This window comes from Tachypleus tridentatus, chromosome 12 (genome assembly GCF_004210375.1).
Source record: "Tachypleus tridentatus isolate NWPU-2018 chromosome 12, ASM421037v1, whole genome shotgun sequence".
Classification (NCBI taxonomy): Eukaryota; Metazoa; Arthropoda; class Merostomata; order Xiphosura; family Limulidae; genus Tachypleus; species Tachypleus tridentatus.
Window position 1 is genome coordinate 134,480,566 of NC_134836.1, and position 19,640 is coordinate 134,500,205.

The window sequence follows — 19,640 nt, forward strand, 5'->3', positions numbered from 1 at the left end:
AATAGTTTGACCAAAATCCTTACAAAATGATTGTTTACTATTATGTTCTATAATAGTTTAACCAAACAGTAAAGATTACGATTGTTTACTACTAAATTCTATAACAGTTTAACCTAACAGCAGAGATAATGTTTTCTAATAAATTCTATAACAGATTAACAAAACAGTATACATAATGATTGTTTGCAAATAAGTCCTATAACAGTTTAACCAAACAGCTTACATAATGATTGTTATAATAGATTCCACAATAGGATAACCAAACAGCAAACATAATGATTTTTTACAAAATACGTTCTATAATAGTTTAACAAAACAGCAGAGACAATGATTGTTTACTACTAAATTCTATAACAGTTTAACCAAACTGCTTACATAATGATTGTTACTAATAAATTCTATAACAGATAAACCAAACAGCATACATAATGATTGTTTGCTAATAAATTCTATAATAGTTTAACCAAACAGTATAGATAATTCTTTGATAGATTGTTTAGGCAGAGCATTCATCTTGAAACATTGTAGAATGAATGGCAACTGCCTGTTGTGGAGACCCATGTGTAAAGGGCAATGTTTTGAAAGTCTTTTGCCTTTCATCTTCAAGTTAGTGTGTGTGCAGGTATTGTCGGTCTTTTATAGTGTTTTGGTGGATTGTGGAGTACATGTTATGACTGGAGGAGAGATTTCCTGTATATTCAACCAATGGCAGCCACAGGTTACTCACCTCTAATCTGGAGGTTTAATAGTGTTGATATAAAATGATTCTTTGATTTTTCTTGTCTTCCAGAATTTGTCTGTGTTGGTGATTCCAGTTTTCTCCCAGTTTATTCTGTATCCAGTTAACGTTTCATGCTCTGCAATGGCTGAATTTTGTGTTTTCATGAGCCTTGTACTATATTTATGTTTTTTATTCTTGTCACAAGTTTTCCCATTTCTCCAATGTATGTATCGTTGAAGGAACAAGTAATTTCATATATGACGTTTTTGAGATTTTCTTTGGTAGGTCGCTGTTTGTTTTTTACCAGAATGGACCTTATGATACTGTAGGATTTCCACTGGACTTCTATGTTGAATTTTTTGACTATGCATTTGAGTGTTTCACTGAAATGTTGTAGGTAAGGTAGGTAAATGATGGTAGTTGTGATAACTCTCTGATCTTTTCCTTCTGTCATTGTCTTTTTCAAGGTGTTTTTGATGAAGGAAGAGGTGTAACCATTCTGTTAATAACTCTCTACGATCTTTTGGTGTTCTGCTTCGATGGATGTCTTATCGCCAATTTTTTCTGCTCTCCTGTTTAAGCATTGGATTCTACCATATTTTATCGAGGTTGGATGATAGGATTGGAAGTTTAGGTATCTGTCTGTGTGAGTGGGTTTTCTGTATACAGTTGTTGTTATTTGTCTTGCTTGTTTGCTGATGAGTATATATCAAGAAACGATAGACTGTTTTGTTCCTCTATTTCCATAGTAAAGTAGATTCTTCTGTCTATGGAATTAAGATGTTCTAAGAAGGTTGGTAAGTTTTCATGACCATGGGGTCACATAACGAAGGTGTTGTCGACATAACATCTGTAGAAACTTGGTTTTATTGGTGTGGATGAAAGGGCTCATAGTTCAAAGTCTTCCATGAAAATGTCTGCTAGGATTGAAGAGAGTGGTGATCCCATGGCTAGACCATCTGTTTGTTTGTAAAATTCTAGTTGTATTGGAAATAGGTTGATTGTAGGCAAATGTTTGTTAGTTCCATTATGGCATCTATTTTCATATCTGTTCTGTGTGGTAGGGAGTTGTCATTCAGCAGTCATTGTCTGGTGATGTGAAGGGTTTCTGAGGTTGGGACATTGGTAAATAAATCTGTGACATCAAAACTGACCATAATATCCTGGGATTTGATGTATAGCTTTCTGAGTTGTCCTATGAAATCTGTTGAGTTTGGAATGTGATGTTCAGTGTTTTCTCGTAGTGGAGATAAGATAGGTACTAGGAAAGTAGCCAGTTGATGGCAAGGAAAGTTTTGAGCACTGACGATAGGCCTTAGAGGTATATTAGGTTTGTGTACCTTAGGTAGTCCGTAAAACTGAGGAAGGAAATTTTCCTTGGATCTTAAGTATTTGATTACTTTTTCGTTAATTAAGCCTTGTTTCTTTAGTTTGTTCAGTGTTCTATTGATGAGTCTCTCTATCTTTTCTGTAGGATCACTGGTGATCTTTTTATATTGGTGTTTGTCTAGTAACTCTTTTATTCCTGTGTCATAATAATTGATATCTAGGATGACTATTCTGTTTCCTTTGTCTGCTTGTAGAATCTTGATGTTGTCTCGTTTTAGATGGTTCATTGTGCTGCATTCATGTTTAGTAATGTTTGGCTTTGGTTTCTTGGCCTTCCTGAGGATGGTGTAAGTTCAATGTCAGAATTGTTCAGTCATAGGGTTCAGGAGGCTTTGTACTGCAGATTTTAAGGTTGCAGCTATGTCAACAGTTGAAGCTATGCTAGGTTGGATGGCGAAGTTTAGACCTAGGTTAAGGATCTTATTTTCTGTAGCACTTAGTGCTCTCGAACTGTAATTGTGAACTAGGTTTATAGGTTATCCATCTTGATCAGTCTGTTGAATTTTTGAACTTGTTTCTTCTTGTTGTTTTCTAGGTTGGCTGTATAACATTTAATATAGAAGTTTAGGATAATACAAGACTCATGAAAACACAAAATTCAGCCATTGCAGAGCACGCCACGTCAACTGGACACAGACTAAACTTGGAGAAAACTAGAGTTATTGACACAGACAAATTCTGGAAGACAAAAAAAATCAAAGAATCATTTTATATTAACACTATTAAACCTTCACTAAACAAAGATTCTGGATTAGAGGTGAGTAACCTGTGGCTGCCATTGGTTGAATCTACAGGAAATCTCTCCTCCAATCAGAAACAGTGATAATCCACCAGAACACAATAAAAGACTGATAACACCTGCACACACACTGACTTGAAGATGAAAGGTGGAAGACTTTTGAAATGTTGTCCTCTACACTTGTGTCTCTACAACAGGCAGTTGCTGTCCATTCTACAAAGTTTCAGCATAGATATTAATTGTTTACTGATAAATTCTATAATAGTTTAACCAAACAGCATAGAATATGATTGTTCTTGTCTCAGGTTATTACCTTAGGAACTTCGCAATAATTTACACATGAAAAGTCCTTTCTATTAAACAAATAAAAGTAGGTCTGCAACATTTAACTTGCATATTAATCATTTCTCTTGTGTTTGACATACCAATTTTAGATTTTTGATTAAATTTTCATAAGAGAGCCCTTGTTCTCTCAACTCAGTTTTGAGGTCTCTTTTGTCTCTTTTCAACACATTTTCTTCTTCTCTGTGTTGTTCATCCTTTAATCTGGTCAAGGTTGAATTGTCTGACAGCTGTTGAACAAGGTTTTGTTGATGTTCATACATAAGGTGCTTTACCTTCTCTTTATAAACCTACATGTAAAAAATACATTTACAATATTTAGATTTATGACCAAATATAGGGACACAATAAAACTTATGTAACCAAGAAAGTTACATCAAAAACACAAAACACACAGTAGAAGTTATGTAATTAAGAAAGTGTTTATAATGCTGTAGATCTATAACACAAAACACACAGTAGAAGTTATGTAATTAAGAAAGTGTTTATAATGCTGTAGATCTATAACACAAAACACACAGTAGAAGTTATGTAATTAAGAAAGTGTTTATAATGTTGTAGATCTATAACACAAAACACACAGTAGAAGTTATGTAATTAAGAAAGTGTTTATAATGTTGTAGATCTATAACACAAAACACACAGTAGAAGTTATGTAATTAAGAAAGTGTTTATAATGCTGTAGATCTATAACACAAAACACACAGTAGAAGTTATGTAATTAAGAAAGTGTTTATAATGTTGTAGATCTATAACACAAAACACACAGTAGAAGTTATGTAATTAGGAAAGTGTTTATAATGCTGTCGATCCATAACACAAAACACACAGTAGAAGTTATGTAATTAAGAAAGTGTTTAAAATGCTGTAGATCAATAACACATAAGAGATACTATAAGTTACATAATCTATGACTGAGTTAACCTTTATTTCCACTTGATGTCTCTCTTCAGCCTCCTCTAGTTCTCTCTGTTTAACACGTAATTCTGCTTGCTTCTCTTCAAGCTGGTGTGTTGTTATCTCCCAGAATGTGTGAATCTTATCTCTCTCAAGTTGAAAAAAATTCCTTTCTTCTCTTTCTCTGTCCAGTTCTTCTCGAAGTCTCATTACATGTTCTTCAATCTGCAGGTATTTACAAATTGTACACAAATATGCTCTGTAAAATGACTAAATTGTTTTACAAATAAAATACAATAAGCTAAATATATTCAGAATTTTTTATTTTAAACTCTAAAAATATAATTTTTTAGAGTTTCTTTGAAGAAATTGTAAATGTTACTGTTATGTTTGAAAGTAACGTAAGATTCAAAACAAAAACATTCAGTTTGCACCTTTTGCACAGAAATGATTTTAAAAAGTAATTATGAAACCAGATAAACAAACATCAAAATTAAAACACTCTTCCTTTTTGATTCTTTACAGCTTCTGTGAAATCATCTGGCCCTCTATGTTTCTAAAAGAACATTTAGAAACATCTTTATTAGACAAAAATTGTAATTAATTCAAAGGTTATCAATTAAAAATTTGTAACTATTTTTAATTCATACTTTTATATTTCTAACAAGTATATTAATTGAAGCCTAACTGTTAAAAGTATGTCAATATTACTTAATAAAAAAAATTTAACAGAAGAATAATTCAGAAATAGCTGAAGTTTTCTAAAGCTAGTAAGAGGTTAGTTGATTTTTACCTGTTCTTTTGACATATCAGATAAAGCTACTCCATCAATGATAGCAGCCCCTTTACCTCCTTTCTTTCCACTCTTTTTACCTCCTTTCTTCTTTTTTGGGGGCTGAAAAAATAAAAAAATCTCCATAAATAATACAATTAAGCTAACTGAACTTACTAAACTCATTTTAAAAAGAAATACTGCTAAACTGGTAGTTTATCAAAATAATCTAAAGCCAGCTCTTTTCATTCATATATCTATCAGGTTTTCTCTTAAACTCACTCAAATGTACTGCCTCCACAACATCTGAAGACAACCTATTCCATAGGCCAAATGCTCTTTTTGAAAAATAAAATTATATCAGCTGAACAGAACTTGTACCTTGTCTAATCTGTATTTGTGTTCCCTAGTTCTATAAATCTCATTGTTAATTATGAAAAATGTTTATGTTAATTATAAATTCCTTTGAAAATCTTAAGTGCTTTAACAACATCCCCTGTAACTCTTCTTTTCTTAAGAGAAAACAATTTTTAGAATGAAAACCCCTCCATCTAAAATGTCATTTTGGTGATCCTCCTCTGAACCCCTTCCAACAATTCAATGCCTTTCTTAATGTAAGGACCCCAAGATTGAATATAATACATAAAATGTAGCATGATCACTGCTCACTAAATGATCTAAATCTTTTTGTGAAGCAGCAGCATCCTCTTCACAGTTAGCAACAACCAAGACCTTTATATCATCAGCAAAAGTAAGTAATTTATTGATTATTCCTTCATCTATGTCAATAATGTAAATCAAAAAGACCAAAGGTCCAAAAACTGAGTCCTGAGTTACACCAGTTACAACATTAATCCAGTTTTATTGAACTTCCTTTATGACAACCTTCTGCTTTCTTCCACCAAGCCACTCTTCTATTCCTTTAGTTAACTTATCCCCCATACTTATGGACATGTTTCTTTACAAGCCTTTTATGTTGCACTTTGTTAAGTGCTTTTCGAAAATCTGGATACACTAAATCTACATCCACACCCTCATTTCTGAAGCATTTTAAAATATTTGTAAGACAAGATTTTCCCTTAATGAAACCATGTCAACTATCCAATGAAATTCTGAACTTTGTCAAGTTACTTTGCAAAGTATTTTTTATCAGACTGTCCAAAGCTTTTCCCACAACTGATGTAACACTAACAAACCTATAATTACTGGAACAGCTTCTATTACCACCCTTGAAGATAGGATTGACACCAGTTAATTTCCAGTCTGTCGGTACTTGTCCAATATTCAAAAACTTAGAAAAAATTGTGGCAAGTGGCTCATAGATCCAACCCTTGGGGAAATATTATCTGGCCCAAAAGCTTTATCATTCTTTAAACTTCCCAGTTTTATCATAACAAGCTCAGAACTTATGCAATTGTCTTGTTCAACTTTGTTTCATCCATCAATTGTTCAAGATGAGTAATACTACTTAAGTCTTTGTAAGTAGAAACTGAAAGAAAAAGAAGAATTTAATAACCTAGCCATTTCATAATCATCAGATACAAACTTTTCTTTATCATCTCTCAAGGGCCCTATCTCCATTCTAACATTTTGTTTACTGCTAATGTACTTTAAAAATCCTTACTGTTAATGCTTATGTTTCCAGACACTTTTTTTACGTACATCCTTAGGATGTCCTAATTTCCTGTTTGACCACCTTTTTGATCTTTTATAATACCAGTCAATTTAAATTTCTCAAACCTGTGATGCTTTTCTTTAATTTTATCTCTTATACCCTTTGTGAGCCAACCTGGTTGTTTACTTACAGTTATCCTTTTCTTTTGTAAGGAATATGTATAATTCTTTAGAATATTTAAAATTCTATCTTTAAAATTTTCCCATATTTGCCCAGTGTGTCCAAATAACTCAACTTCCCAACTTACAATAATAAATCTTGCTGCACCCCTTCAAATCTAATTTTTTGAAATTTGAAATCGAAATATCACCATCTCAACCATTTCTATATTAGAAGTTAACTATAAATCTAAAATAGTATTGATTCTAGTAGATTTCTTGAATAATTGGTGAAAAAATCTATCTTGAACAATTCCAAATACCTTTCTTCCTCATGGTTTAACTCTAGCATTTCCAAATCAATATGTCTGAAATTAAAATCACCCATAATTATAACTGACATCTTAATCTCACTGTAAAGTTTCTCATTAATTTCATCAGTTTTATCTGATTGTCTGTAACAAATTCCTACTAGAAGCTTTTCCCTTGACATTCACTAACAGAAACCCAAATAGATTCAATCTCCTTAATATACTTAACTTCAATGGGATGTAACTCACACTTTACATATAGAGCCACTTCTCCCCTTCTTGTTACTACTCTATCTCTATTAAACAACTTATAACCATGTATTTCAAAAAAATTTCTGTCATCAAAATCACCTACATTTAACTGTGTTTCAGTTATTCCCATTATATCAAAATATTATTTTCCTGACAGTGCCCTGAAGTTAGCTATTTTATTTATTTTACAATAGTAACAATTAAGCCTATACTTATAACTACTTTTATACTGATTTCCTATACTGAACTTTTCTCTTCATCTCAATTTTGTTTCATTTACTTTATCTTTCCCCTTACCACTAACTAGTACTAGTTTAAAAATTCCCTTACAGCTGAGTTAACAGCTCTTGCAAACATGCCAGACCCTTCACTATTTAAGTGTAAATCATCCATACCAAAACATTCCCTCCACCCACAAGTGCAATCAGCTAACCTTCTTACATAATAATTTAAGCCTAACATTTAGCACTAGTTTCATGCTCAAAATTCCATCTCCAGAAGTAATTCTTGGTAGTATTCCTGACACAATTAATTTATGGCCTTTATCTTCAAATGTTTTACAAACCCCTTGTCCTCATTACTCGGCTCCTCTGACTTACTCTTCCCTGTAACATTAGCCCCTAGGTGCACAAAAAAAACTGCATTGTTGCTAGTCCCCTTCATTATATCTCTTACACTGTCAGTTATATCTTCCACCTGCAACACAGGGTACCATAATCTAACTCTTTTCTCCCTACTTACTCACAGACTATTCTATCCAAAACTCTTGTCAAAGAGTAAACTATAATCTCTTTAAGTGCATAATCTATATCCTTCCCCCCAATACTTCTTCATCTGCATAAGCCAAGAGCTGAAAACTGTTGGTCAATAGAATAGTATCTTTAAATTAAGTTCATTATATTTAACCCTAAAACTACCCTTCCTAACTTCCTGAATGTCACAGTTAATCTTAGCTGATTCCTCCCTTGCATATAAAAGATTAAGCTTCTCTTGAAGAGCTGCTGTTATTTCTTCACCCTTAATTAGGATAGCCTCCAACCTGCAAATGCTATAACTTAATTGAACATCCTCATTACCAGCTTCCTTAAAAGTTCCCAAAACAAACACATTCTGTGCACCTATCACACCTAACAAACTAGAAATGCTTAAGCCCTAAACTAGTGTTAAATATTGTATTATTAGTAAAACTAAAATAAACACTCAATACTATGTTAACATTTTGCTTTTCAATTTATATTATGTTTTTCCATCATTATAACTCCCAGTACAAATGTTCAGGATTTTCAATAATTTATCATGTTTGTTTAAGAATCTAATAAAGAGCTAGCTTACAGAAAGCGATTTAGTTCATACAAATCACTAACCAAAGCATAAAAAACCAACTTAAATGTACACTAACAAAATACCCTAATTTCTAGATGGTATTCCTATTATATCACTTATTATCATTCATTACCTCTACCACCAAACCAAAGTTTTATCCACTTCTTACCTTCTCCATGTGTTCCATATGCATCTAACTCACTATTCAAGCTTTTGTTAGAAACCTACTAAAGGCTTTCTAAAAGTGAAAACAATGCAATGCATCAAGACATTAAAAAATCTTCCCTCACTGTGGATTAAGCCTCACACTAATGCACTAAAACTTCAGAGGTATATAAAATTACATACCAGATAGATGACACTAATGTCACCCATTACTGTATACTTTCATTTTACTTTAAACTGACAATAATGTAAAATGATATAGCATTGTAGGCTTTTGAATAGTTGATTATTCTTTTAAAGAATAGTCAACTATTCAAAAGCACTCGCATTTTGGGTCTTATTTGAAAATATTACAACTTTTTTAGGTATCCTGTGTGTTAAATTCTTAACCAGAATAGTGTTATAGGCTATATTTGTAATATTTTAAGTTCAATAATTCTTTGTTAGAGGATATACAATAAAATATCTAGAAGTGTTAACAATCTAGAGGTTTTGTGACGTATGTAGAAATAACAGTACAACATAAATAAGAGAAACAGTGAGTTAATTAGTGAATGAGATCAACACCAATCAGTTGATTATTTCCACTTTGTAATTCACTTAATAAGTTAAACAGTGAGTTAATTAGCATGTTTGTTACTAATGATTAAGGAAATTCTTCAAGTAAGTTTATTTGTGAGTTAAATATACAATTAGTCTTGGAATTTCTCTTTTAAATTTGTTTATGAAATTAACATAACCTGTAGCAATCATTATTGGAAAAACAAATTAATTCACACTGGTACATGAACATTACTTTTATCAAATGATAGAACGTTATAATAATAACTTCCTTAGCCTGTCAACATTTTCTGGCTGTCCTTCACCTGATTACACAATCACATATTCACACTGCACTGGGCAGCTGATTTAATTTACAATATATTTTTACCTCAAAGGTGGGAAAACCTCTTGGTGAGTAACATTTTAAGGTTAAATAATCTATCTGACAAATATATGGCTCTAAGCAAAGTAAAAATTGTAATTTCCCTTGTAATTGATTAATATTATCACACACAATAATTTCTTTAAATCTTAATTAATAACTACAAAGCTTTATAGTAAATCCTATATTCTGTCTGCTTAAAATCTGTTGCATTGTAACTTAAGAACTGTTATTAACTTTTGAGCATAAAATAACATTTTGTCTTCCTGTAAAAATCATCATAACCTGTAGAGGATCTTACTGCTCCTTAAGTACTTTAGTCAAAGATTAATTAAACAAGATATGAACAATCACAGATTATTATAATAAATTACTTCTAAGAATACTATATTATAACCTGTTAAGATCTGAAAAAAAGTGTACAATATTAATATTTTCCATTATCTGAAAAAGTTCCAGCCTACCTCAACTTATAAAAATAAACAAATACAGTAAACATCACACAGATACCACAAAAACTAACATAATCAAATGAAGTTAAACTTTTTCTTCTTCTGATTATAATTTGTTATGCTTTTGAAACTAGAAGACCAAAAACACAACAGAGCTCAAAATTTGGGCAATAAATATGCTTTTATCAAATTTTTGTGAATATGTAAAAATTCAATAAATGGTTTTGTTTGAATAGCCAAAACTTAATTTTCCTGCTTGGTAAATCACTTTATTTTTTATGAATATTCAAATGTATAAAACGTTAAACCTAACACATTAAACGTTATTTCAAACAAAGTACCAGAAAGAATTGTTAAGAGAAAGAATGAAATCTGCCATCAAACTCAAAACTGATAAATTTTTATTACTTATTTTGGTTTCACACTTTCGTAACTGTTAGGGTTATTATTTAATATTAGTCTGTAATGTTACCGGAATGCATGGTAACAGCAGTAACGCTACTAGTACTGTTACGAAGCCATGCGACTAAATTAGAGATCTACAAGTACTTGTACCAGAGCCCATGCTGCGTTGAACTAATTTCATCACTAACCATTGTGTATGTAGTTTTTCAACAACCTGAATATGAGTGTCTAATAACTTTAACAAAAATTAAGCCACTTGTAATTAATTAACACTACCAATCGGTAAAGTATTTAAATTAAACCTTTCATAATACGAGAGCGAGTTATATTTTCAAACATGTTAACTAATTTATTCTGTTGTTAGTACGCCAATCGTTACTATGGAGAACTGTCCTCTGGTGAACGCATTGACTCTGGAAAATCAAGATAATAACAATAATAACAAACCTTGATGAAGATAGGGCTCTAGTGTTTCTTATTTTTGTCTTCCACTAATAACAATAAGTCAAAATAAAGGAAGTCAAATAATTTCACCAAGATATTCGTACCGAGACTAAGGGTTAAATACTTATAAAAATTTTGTTTAAAAAATTGTAAAATGAGATTCTCCTGTGCGATATTTTCGGATAAAACTGATGTCCCAACAATAATCAGATAAGTAATCCTGTTAATAATAACAGATTTGATAAAGACATAAGGTTAGCGTCTGTCTTTGGTGACTTGGTTGAGTTTTTTTAAGTGTAAGATAATGAGTGAGCAAAAGAGGTTAGATTAACAAACTCTTTATTATGACTTCTTCTTCTCCATGTGTCAAATCTGCGGCAGACATCGACGACCATGGCATGCCAGACTTCTCTGTTGTCAATCCTCCTTATCAACTCGATGTTGCTCATTGAGTTCTTGGTGACATAGTTATTGAGGCTGTCGATATATTTAGTTCTTTGACACCCTCTGCTTTTCCTCCCTTCTATTTTTCCACATAGCATCTGTTTCTCTATCCCATTCTTCCTACAGATGTGTCCTAGAAATTCCATTTATCTCTTTCTTATAGTTTTCATGAGGGACCTTTTGTATCCTGCCAGTTCCATGACTTCCACATTTGTTTTTCTTTCAGTCCATGATATTTTAGCATCCTTCTAAGGAACCACATTTCAGCAGCTTCTAATCTCTTCTCTGTATCTTTGTTCAGTGTCCAGCTCTCACAGCCATATAAGAGAACAGACCATACATATGATTTCAATGTGTTAATTTTAGTGACATTAGTTATGTTCCTGTTTGTGAATATGGACTTCATTTTATTCTTTATTATGACAAACAGACAGAAAAAGAATTTGAGTACTTGTGCAGGCGGAAATACAACCTGTTTTACTAGAGTGTGTTTAGCTCAACAGATTTTTTTTTTACCTTCAGGATTAATATACGTAGAACTAAAATAACATGACCTTGAAGTGTGTCTTAACTCTAAGATCTCCCAGTAAAACTGACTAAAGAAAGCGCGTCTGAAATCAAAGTAAACTCGCTCATTTTTCTAGTCAACAATGCCAACTCAGCTAGCAAAGGATATTACAATGCTAATCCTATCAAACCAAGTTTTATATACTTCTGCAATATCCTCTTGCAGAGAATAGGCTTAATCTACTGTGAAGAACAAAACAAAACAACTAGGACAAAGCAATGTTAACAACTTTCTGCGCCATATCTTTCCATATTGTAACATTGAAGCTAAATAGCTGAAACTTTTAAACAATATTTATATCCTTACTGGTAGGAAACATAATATACAGCAATACCTTGAACAGTGCGGCTTCAATCAGTACTGGATTTACTATAGTGCAGTTTATAATATGCGAGAGATGATTCAATTAGAACCGAATGATTCACTATTATACGGCTATATTTATATCCGTATAAGTTCTTAGGTCCTTTTTATTATGGCTGACATGTTTCTAAAATTTTCTAGAATGATCTCCACGAATTTGAGTCACTCGCTTATTCTAGATCTTTCTGCAAGCCTATATAATGCGCATGCGCATTTATATACTGTACAGTATAAATCTGAGCATCACTTACTTTCAACGTCAATGAAGTGTTCAGACGTATGAATTCATCAATGCCCTATTGCCTTCATCCCACAAGCTTCCTTCTACACCAAGATCATCAGTACCCCCGGTAAATCTTGACAGATTACCGTTGGATTTATCTCCTCGTCAGATTGTTGCCTTCATCTAACAGTTTAAACTTAACGTCTCAGTTAATCCCAAAAAAAACAAGAATCCTTCGCCGAGAAGGTATATTACTGCAGCCTTCAACACTCCAGGACCACGCTTATCTATGTAAATAATGGAATGCAAATATCAACGTTCAATGCTCTCCTACCAAAAGTTCCAGTGGCTTTCACTCGGTATTTATTAAGAACGTTCATTTTGTCTATAACTCCTGCTGAAATTCAACATTTTCTGTAAACAACAACTTCGACGAAATTCCGCCCACAGAATTCATTCCAAGACCACAGGATTACCAACTAACCTTGTTAAAGTCGTGACCGAGTATAAACAGGTAGCTGATTTTATACTTAACCATGGATGAATCCTACAGTATTTTTATTTTAGTGCCGAACGTCCCTGACATCAATCAGCTAATCTTCAACATGTCAAGTCTGTCAATCAGAGTACCCGTTCAGTAAGCTTTACATCTCCATGTATGCCCATTATATCTGCTGCCAGTAGCATTTCTACAATTAATGCTAAGAAGAAAGACAAGGATACTCTGACCAACGTTGACGTTACTCTTCAGCAGCGACCCAAACCTAAGAAAACAGCTTCATGCCAGACTCAACCCATGCACGTTAAGACTATAGACAACAACATCACGTTCAGCAAGAAAACACAAACCAGATTCATAAGAAGACACCAATCGTCTCAAACAGAAATTGAACGACTCATCGATACAGATAAAATTGATCACTCTGTTTTATATCCACGAACAGCGTATCTTTATCCTCCTGGTGCCTTAGACTGGTCTTTTGACCCATCGTTGACTTAACTCATGTGTTTTACCGTTGTATATGTTCTTGTGTATTTTTTTTAAAGCTTTACTAACCATGATTTCCTTTTCAGCAACTTCCGGGCACAGTCAGGGTGGATTTTTCGATGCCATGATCGTGAAAGTGGGTTTTCTCGGGGTACTCCCATTTTCCCCACAGCAAATTCTGAGGTTCTTGAATCTACAGATTCCTATCCTTTTGTGTTTTTTTTATATTTTAATAGTCAATATTTGACCTCTCGCGGACTACCAACGGACCTTTGCCACCTGATTGTAGCATAATTTCATTAACTTTAAAATCTTGTCGGTTTAACCATTAATTACTAACTAGCCCGAAAGTCTCTTCTTAGCGCTTTTTTTTTCTGTTTGTTTGTTTGGGAATTTCGCACAAAGTTTGTTTGTTTGTTTGTTTTGGAATTTCGCACAAAGCTACTCGAGGGCTATCTGTGCTAGCCGTCCCTAATTTAGCAGTGTAAGACTAGAGGGAAGGCAGCTAGTCATCATCACCCACCGCCAACTCTTGGGCTACTCTTTTACCAACGAATAGTGGTATTGACCGTCACATTATAACGCCCCCACGGCTGAAAGGGCGAGCATATTTGGCGCGACCGGGATGCGAACCCGCGACCCTCAGATTACGAATCGCACGCCTTAACACGCATGGCCATGCCGGGCCGTAAAACTAAGAGAACACTCTAAAGCTGTATGGAGATGGGAAATACAAGAACACAACGCTTGCTGAATTCAAGGTAAAGATAGCCAGCTTCGATGAAAAGGCTACTTTGCCTGTTCTTGGATTTGTACTCATCGACAAACCGATTCTCACAGGATCGTACGAAGTTGCGTACTTGATAGCAAAACAGAGCAAACCACACACCATTGGTGAAGCACTCTTAAAACCAGCTGCGTTGAAGATGACGAATATTATGCTGGGAAAAACTGCTGAAAATAAGTTATCCAAATTCCTCTTTCAAATGACACCATAAGCAGCAGAATAGATGAAATGAGCGATGACATCTTGGCTCAAGTAGTTGCAGATCTGATTTCAAGCCCAACAATATTCAGCCTTCAACTCAACGAGACCACCGACGTTTCCAATCTAAGCCAGCTTGTTGTATTCGTACGCTATGTGAAGAACGACGAGATAAAAGAAGATTTTTTTATTTTGTAAGCTTCTTACAACAACAACTAAGGCAGCCGACGTGAAGAAACTTGTGGATGACTTCTTCAGAGACAACGATCTTTCGTGGGATATGGTTTCTGCAGTTTGTTTGGACTGGAGCTCCTCCAATCACGTTGGGACGAAACTCTGGTTTTGGTGCGCTAATGAAAGCTGATGCACCACACATCATTGTAACGCACTGTATTCTGCACAGGCATGTGTTGGCAACAAAAACCTTGCCTTCAAAACTGGCAGAAGTATTAAAAATTGTAGTAGAATGTGTGAACTTTGTGCGAAATAGGGCCCTGAAGCACCGCATCTTCAAAGAGCTGAGTAATGAAATGGGCTCTGAATTCGAGGTACTTCTGCACCATTCTAATGTTCGGTGGTTATCCCGGAGAAATCGTGTTTTTGCCATGCGTGTGGAATTAGCCCTGTTTTTGCGAGAGCACCAACATTGTCATGCAGATTGCTTCGAAAAATCTGAGTTCATTCTCATTTTGGCGTACATGGCCGATATCTTCAATGCTCTCAATCAACAGATGCAGGGCGGTGGAGTCAACATCATCGAAGCGGAAGAAAACCTGAAGGCTTTTCTAAAAACGCTACCGTTATGGAAACGACGAACAGAAAATGATAACTTCGCAAACTTTCCCCTGCTGGACGACTGTGTAAGTAAAATCGAAGATGTGTCTGAAATCGGAGACATTTCTTTACCCGGGGAACTGAAGCAAGGAATTGCCATGCACTTAGATGAGCTTGCAAAGTCTTTCGACGGATACTTCCCCACAAGAGAGTCATATCCAGCATGGGTGAGACAGCCGTTTACATTTAGTGTTGCGACAGCAGATGTCAATGATGAATACCTCGACGAAATCATTGAACTTCAGCAGAGCCAGGTTCAACAGCAACTTTTCAGAACAACAACGCTCTCAACGTTTTGGCGTCACCAAATTGTAGCGTACCCTCTTATTGCTAAGAAAGCCCTTGAGATACTCATACCGTTTGTTACAACGTATCTTTGCGTGCAATCCTTTTCGAGGATGATAGACATAAAAATGAAGAAAAGGAACAGACTTTGTTGCGAAAATGATATGAGAGTGAAACTTGCCAAGGTAAAGCCGTGCATTTCTGAACTTGTCTCTGAAAGGCAACAGCAAATGTCACATTGATTTGCAGTAAATATTCATTGATTTATGTTTTTGTGCGAAATTCATGTTTAGTTGGTTTTGTTCTTTGAACACAGTGATGTTGTGTGCAACTGATGCATGGTTCACTTTGTGCACTAATAAAATATCTACTTATGTTTTGAATTTGAAAAAATCTTATTTTATTTTTCCAATTACGAAGGGTTCAGTGAATGCAAGTACGAAACTTCCGGGGTTCAGTACCTCTAACAAGATTAAGAACCACTGCTCTCGTCTTACACTGTAAAATTAGGGACGGCTAGCGCAGATGGCCCTCGTGTGGCTTTGCGCCAAATTAAAACAAAACAAACAAGCAACTCAAAAGTAACACGCAACTGCACTACATTTACAGGAATACTAATAGTAACATAACAAATCATCGCAGAGACAGCCATGATTTTTCCTACCTGACCAATAAACAATGCAAAAAGAAAACATAAATCACTGTTACTTGTTACAAATATTCAAGTGAGTAAATAAAAACAAGTTAATAATACAGAGAACATACATCGAATTGCCTAACCACTTCACCACCACGGCATAATCAAAAACAATAATACATTTTGTGATTATCCTTGGGAATGTATTCTCAAATCTACTTCCTTTTTTATTTTACAAAGGACATAAGGAAAACTTCCTTATAATTTCATTGTTAAAATATTTAAAAAACTCACATCCCTAAAAGTTTATGCTATTTTTATGTTTTTAGCTTATTCTACCTCAGTAGCTGGCAGTTATCCATGTCAACAATCACAATGGGGATCACATAGACTAAATATTAAAATAACTGTAAAACTGTATTACAAGATCAGAACCTCCTAGAGTTATTGTATTCCTGTGTAAAAGCTCTCTCTATATTCAAAACGTATCCATACATTCCAGAAGCAAATATATAATTACTGATGTTTTCGTAATAGTTGTTTTACTGTTCTATGTGCTGTCTTCTCACTAATGTTATACACATCTGTTTCTTCACTAAAGTTGTCTCCTACAATAAACAATATACTATTATAAGAAATCTCAATATTAAAACAATGCTCTTCAATGTGCTATAATAATATTTATGATCCAGAGATGAAAGACAGAATGCTTTCGAAGCGTCGTGTTTTCTACCTGAGCTGCTTTCAATGATCAGTCCTCCAAGAATTTCTTTACAAGTGTCAGTCAGTGTTGCCTATTTCAGCTTTGTTTATTCATCCTGAAGACTCTACATGAATCATCTTTGATACTCGTGTACTAAACTTTCTTAAAATATACTATACTTCTGAATCATATGTCCCTCATAAATCCCTTACTCCTATCTGCTATGCCAACGTTTTGAACGTTAACTCTTCGACTCATACCTAATGTGTCATAACTTTCGTACACTTATTTACTGTCCCAGTGTTCTGAACGATAACTCGTTATCATTATTGTTCAGAACATTGAAATAACAGATATTAATTAACGCGTCATTCACCAGCATCCTCTTCTCATTTTGTTTCTATCAGTGTTGAATATGATAATATTATCAATCCTCTTATACTCTAATGTGAATATAATCTAATACCATATTTAACTAATTAGTTACAATTACAGTAAGGCTAACTGACCATAATATGCGTCCATTTTATGGACACTTGGTGCCATTATTATAGCCGATAATCCAACATGCATTATATAATTACTGAGTGTATTTCAGAAACATTCAGAAATATTCTCAACAGAAAAATCATATATCAGTTGGCATATAAATTGACAAACAATAAACATTAGCAAAGAATGCAAAAGATTAAGATAAATATACATTAATACAAGAAATCGACAAATCACCAACATCTAAATACATTCAGAAACAACGCATAAATAAATGATAAGCATATTATAAAAAAACTGGGAGGATTCTGCTCACTACTAGACTCAAAATTTCCAAAAACATTTAAAGCGATTCATTGACAGGGGCCTAAGTAATAGAAACTAACTCATATTAACTCTTTCTCCCTGGTAGGTTAAGTTATATACATTACTACTGAAACCAATCATTGTTACTATGAGTTAAAACATATCTCGTGATAAAGGCAATACAAAAACAAATAATTCTCATTAAAAAAAGGGTGTGTGAGCCTGATAGGATGAACGTTTGACTGTTTTTTTGCGTGTGTTATGAGAATGTATCAATGAAAGAAAAGAAGTTATAACAATATGTCAAACACATCACATCTGCTCTAACTATCGCTGACGAGGTGTCCTCATTTGAGAGCAGGGCTCGTCGGCACTACGTTACAAAATGGTTCGAACGATAACTATTTCATGTAAACAATATCAAATCGTTGAAGTGTAAGTATTTATCGAATTACTTAGAAAGTAAAATAAGGGTAAGAATTTACGCGGTTAAGGTACGCGGTTTACTTTTGGAAGAAGGCGCACGTCATCGTGTTTCATATCGAAATAAAGTCAACTAATAAATTTTAAAGATGCATACACTAAGTCTTACAAGTTCTCTTGACAAAATTCTTGAAAAGTAGTCATAACTACCTTTCTCTATTTTTGAAACTTGACAATAAAATTATCAAACGGACAAAATGAGTTTAAAAATTTAGAAAAAACTACTGGCAATTTCATTAGACTAACATACACAACTATACAAAGCTTTAAGGATAAAAATAATGACTTGTTCCGTTTTTTTCTTTCCTCCAAAGCTTTTACCGCTGTATAGCATAAATGGGTTCTGGTTCCAAATTTCTCAAACTGGACAGTGTGGAAAGCACACACTCAGGGTATTTTACTCATCAGACAATTGTACCAAAAGAAAGGAAAGTTACTCATGTCCTATTATGTACGTAAGCAACTACCACTACTAGGCAAACATTATTGCACCTAATGTGCAGTTGAATACGTTGTGGCAATTTGTAAGAATTACTCAGATACATCTTCAACAACCAAAAATCTTCAGTCTTTCTTAAACAAACAAAGAGAGGTGATATAAACCCTGCGTCAATATAAATACGCACACAAAGATACAAGTAGTCTGCTTCATTAAATAACCAAATCACTAAGCGGCCATCAAATTATATGTGTAGAACTTATAGCTAAATTCCAAGCATTTACCAAAATTATTGCTGTAAGCAGAACACCCCAGTACTAGTATTTAAGGTTCAAGAAAATTAACTTCTAACTAAGAAAGGAAAGTAAAATACTTGAACTGTGAAAAGAGGAGGAACAATAAAAATATTGAAAATACACACCTAACAACAAATTAGTCTGATACAAAAACAACTGAAAATGCTCAAGCTCGAGTATCTTAGTCATTCTTCAATTGTAATCGAGTCTTGTCCACAAAAATCCCTTGAAGAAAGTGGAAATCAAAACGTCAGAATGTAACTAAAACTATTTTCCTGGTGATGATGGTCGTTTTATTCAGATCGAATAAAAATGGTATTTCAACTTCGATCTGGTCACTTACAACCTATATAATTGGCTCAATGTTCTCTTACATACATTACCAACATTGGTGTGCTCATAAATTATAACGCACTGACCATGATGCAACTGTTTCAAATTTGCTGGAATGAAAAGGATCGTAAAGAAAACACGTATTAACCAATTATTTATAAATCAAGTGACAATTTATCTCTTAGATACAGTGGCCAAGACAGTTTTATTGGGAAAATTATATTTATGTGAAGAACTAATGGAAGGAACTATCCGCATAGACGTGAAAGCTATTGATTGGAAATTGGCTCATTTATCTGTAATTACTTAGATCCTTATTATGACGTTTACTGATGTACGGCGATTATTATT

At 33.7% G+C, this 19,640-nt stretch overlaps 1 protein-coding gene across 2 annotated transcripts in view; it reads right to left on the bottom strand.

The window, feature by feature from the left end:
• Positions 1–10,868, bottom strand: part of Gas8 (Growth arrest specific protein 8) — a 30,496-nt gene extending 19,628 nt beyond the window's left edge. The window contains exons 1-4 of one of the 2 annotated variants that reach the window (XM_076472320.1): positions 10,655–10,868; positions 4,882–4,983; positions 4,116–4,313; positions 3,275–3,481 (exon numbers count right to left, since the gene is read on the bottom strand). In XM_076472320.1, the coding sequence (XP_076328435.1) occupies positions 3,275–3,481; positions 4,116–4,313; positions 4,882–4,983; positions 10,655–10,657 (510 nt within the window). In that variant the 5' untranslated portion in view covers positions 10,658–10,868. Of the gene's footprint in view, positions 1–3,274; positions 3,482–4,115; positions 4,314–4,881; positions 4,984–10,616 lie in introns of both variants that reach the window. The other variant, XM_076472321.1, reaches the window with a different exon arrangement.
• Positions 10,869–19,640: the final 8,772 nt, after the last annotated feature.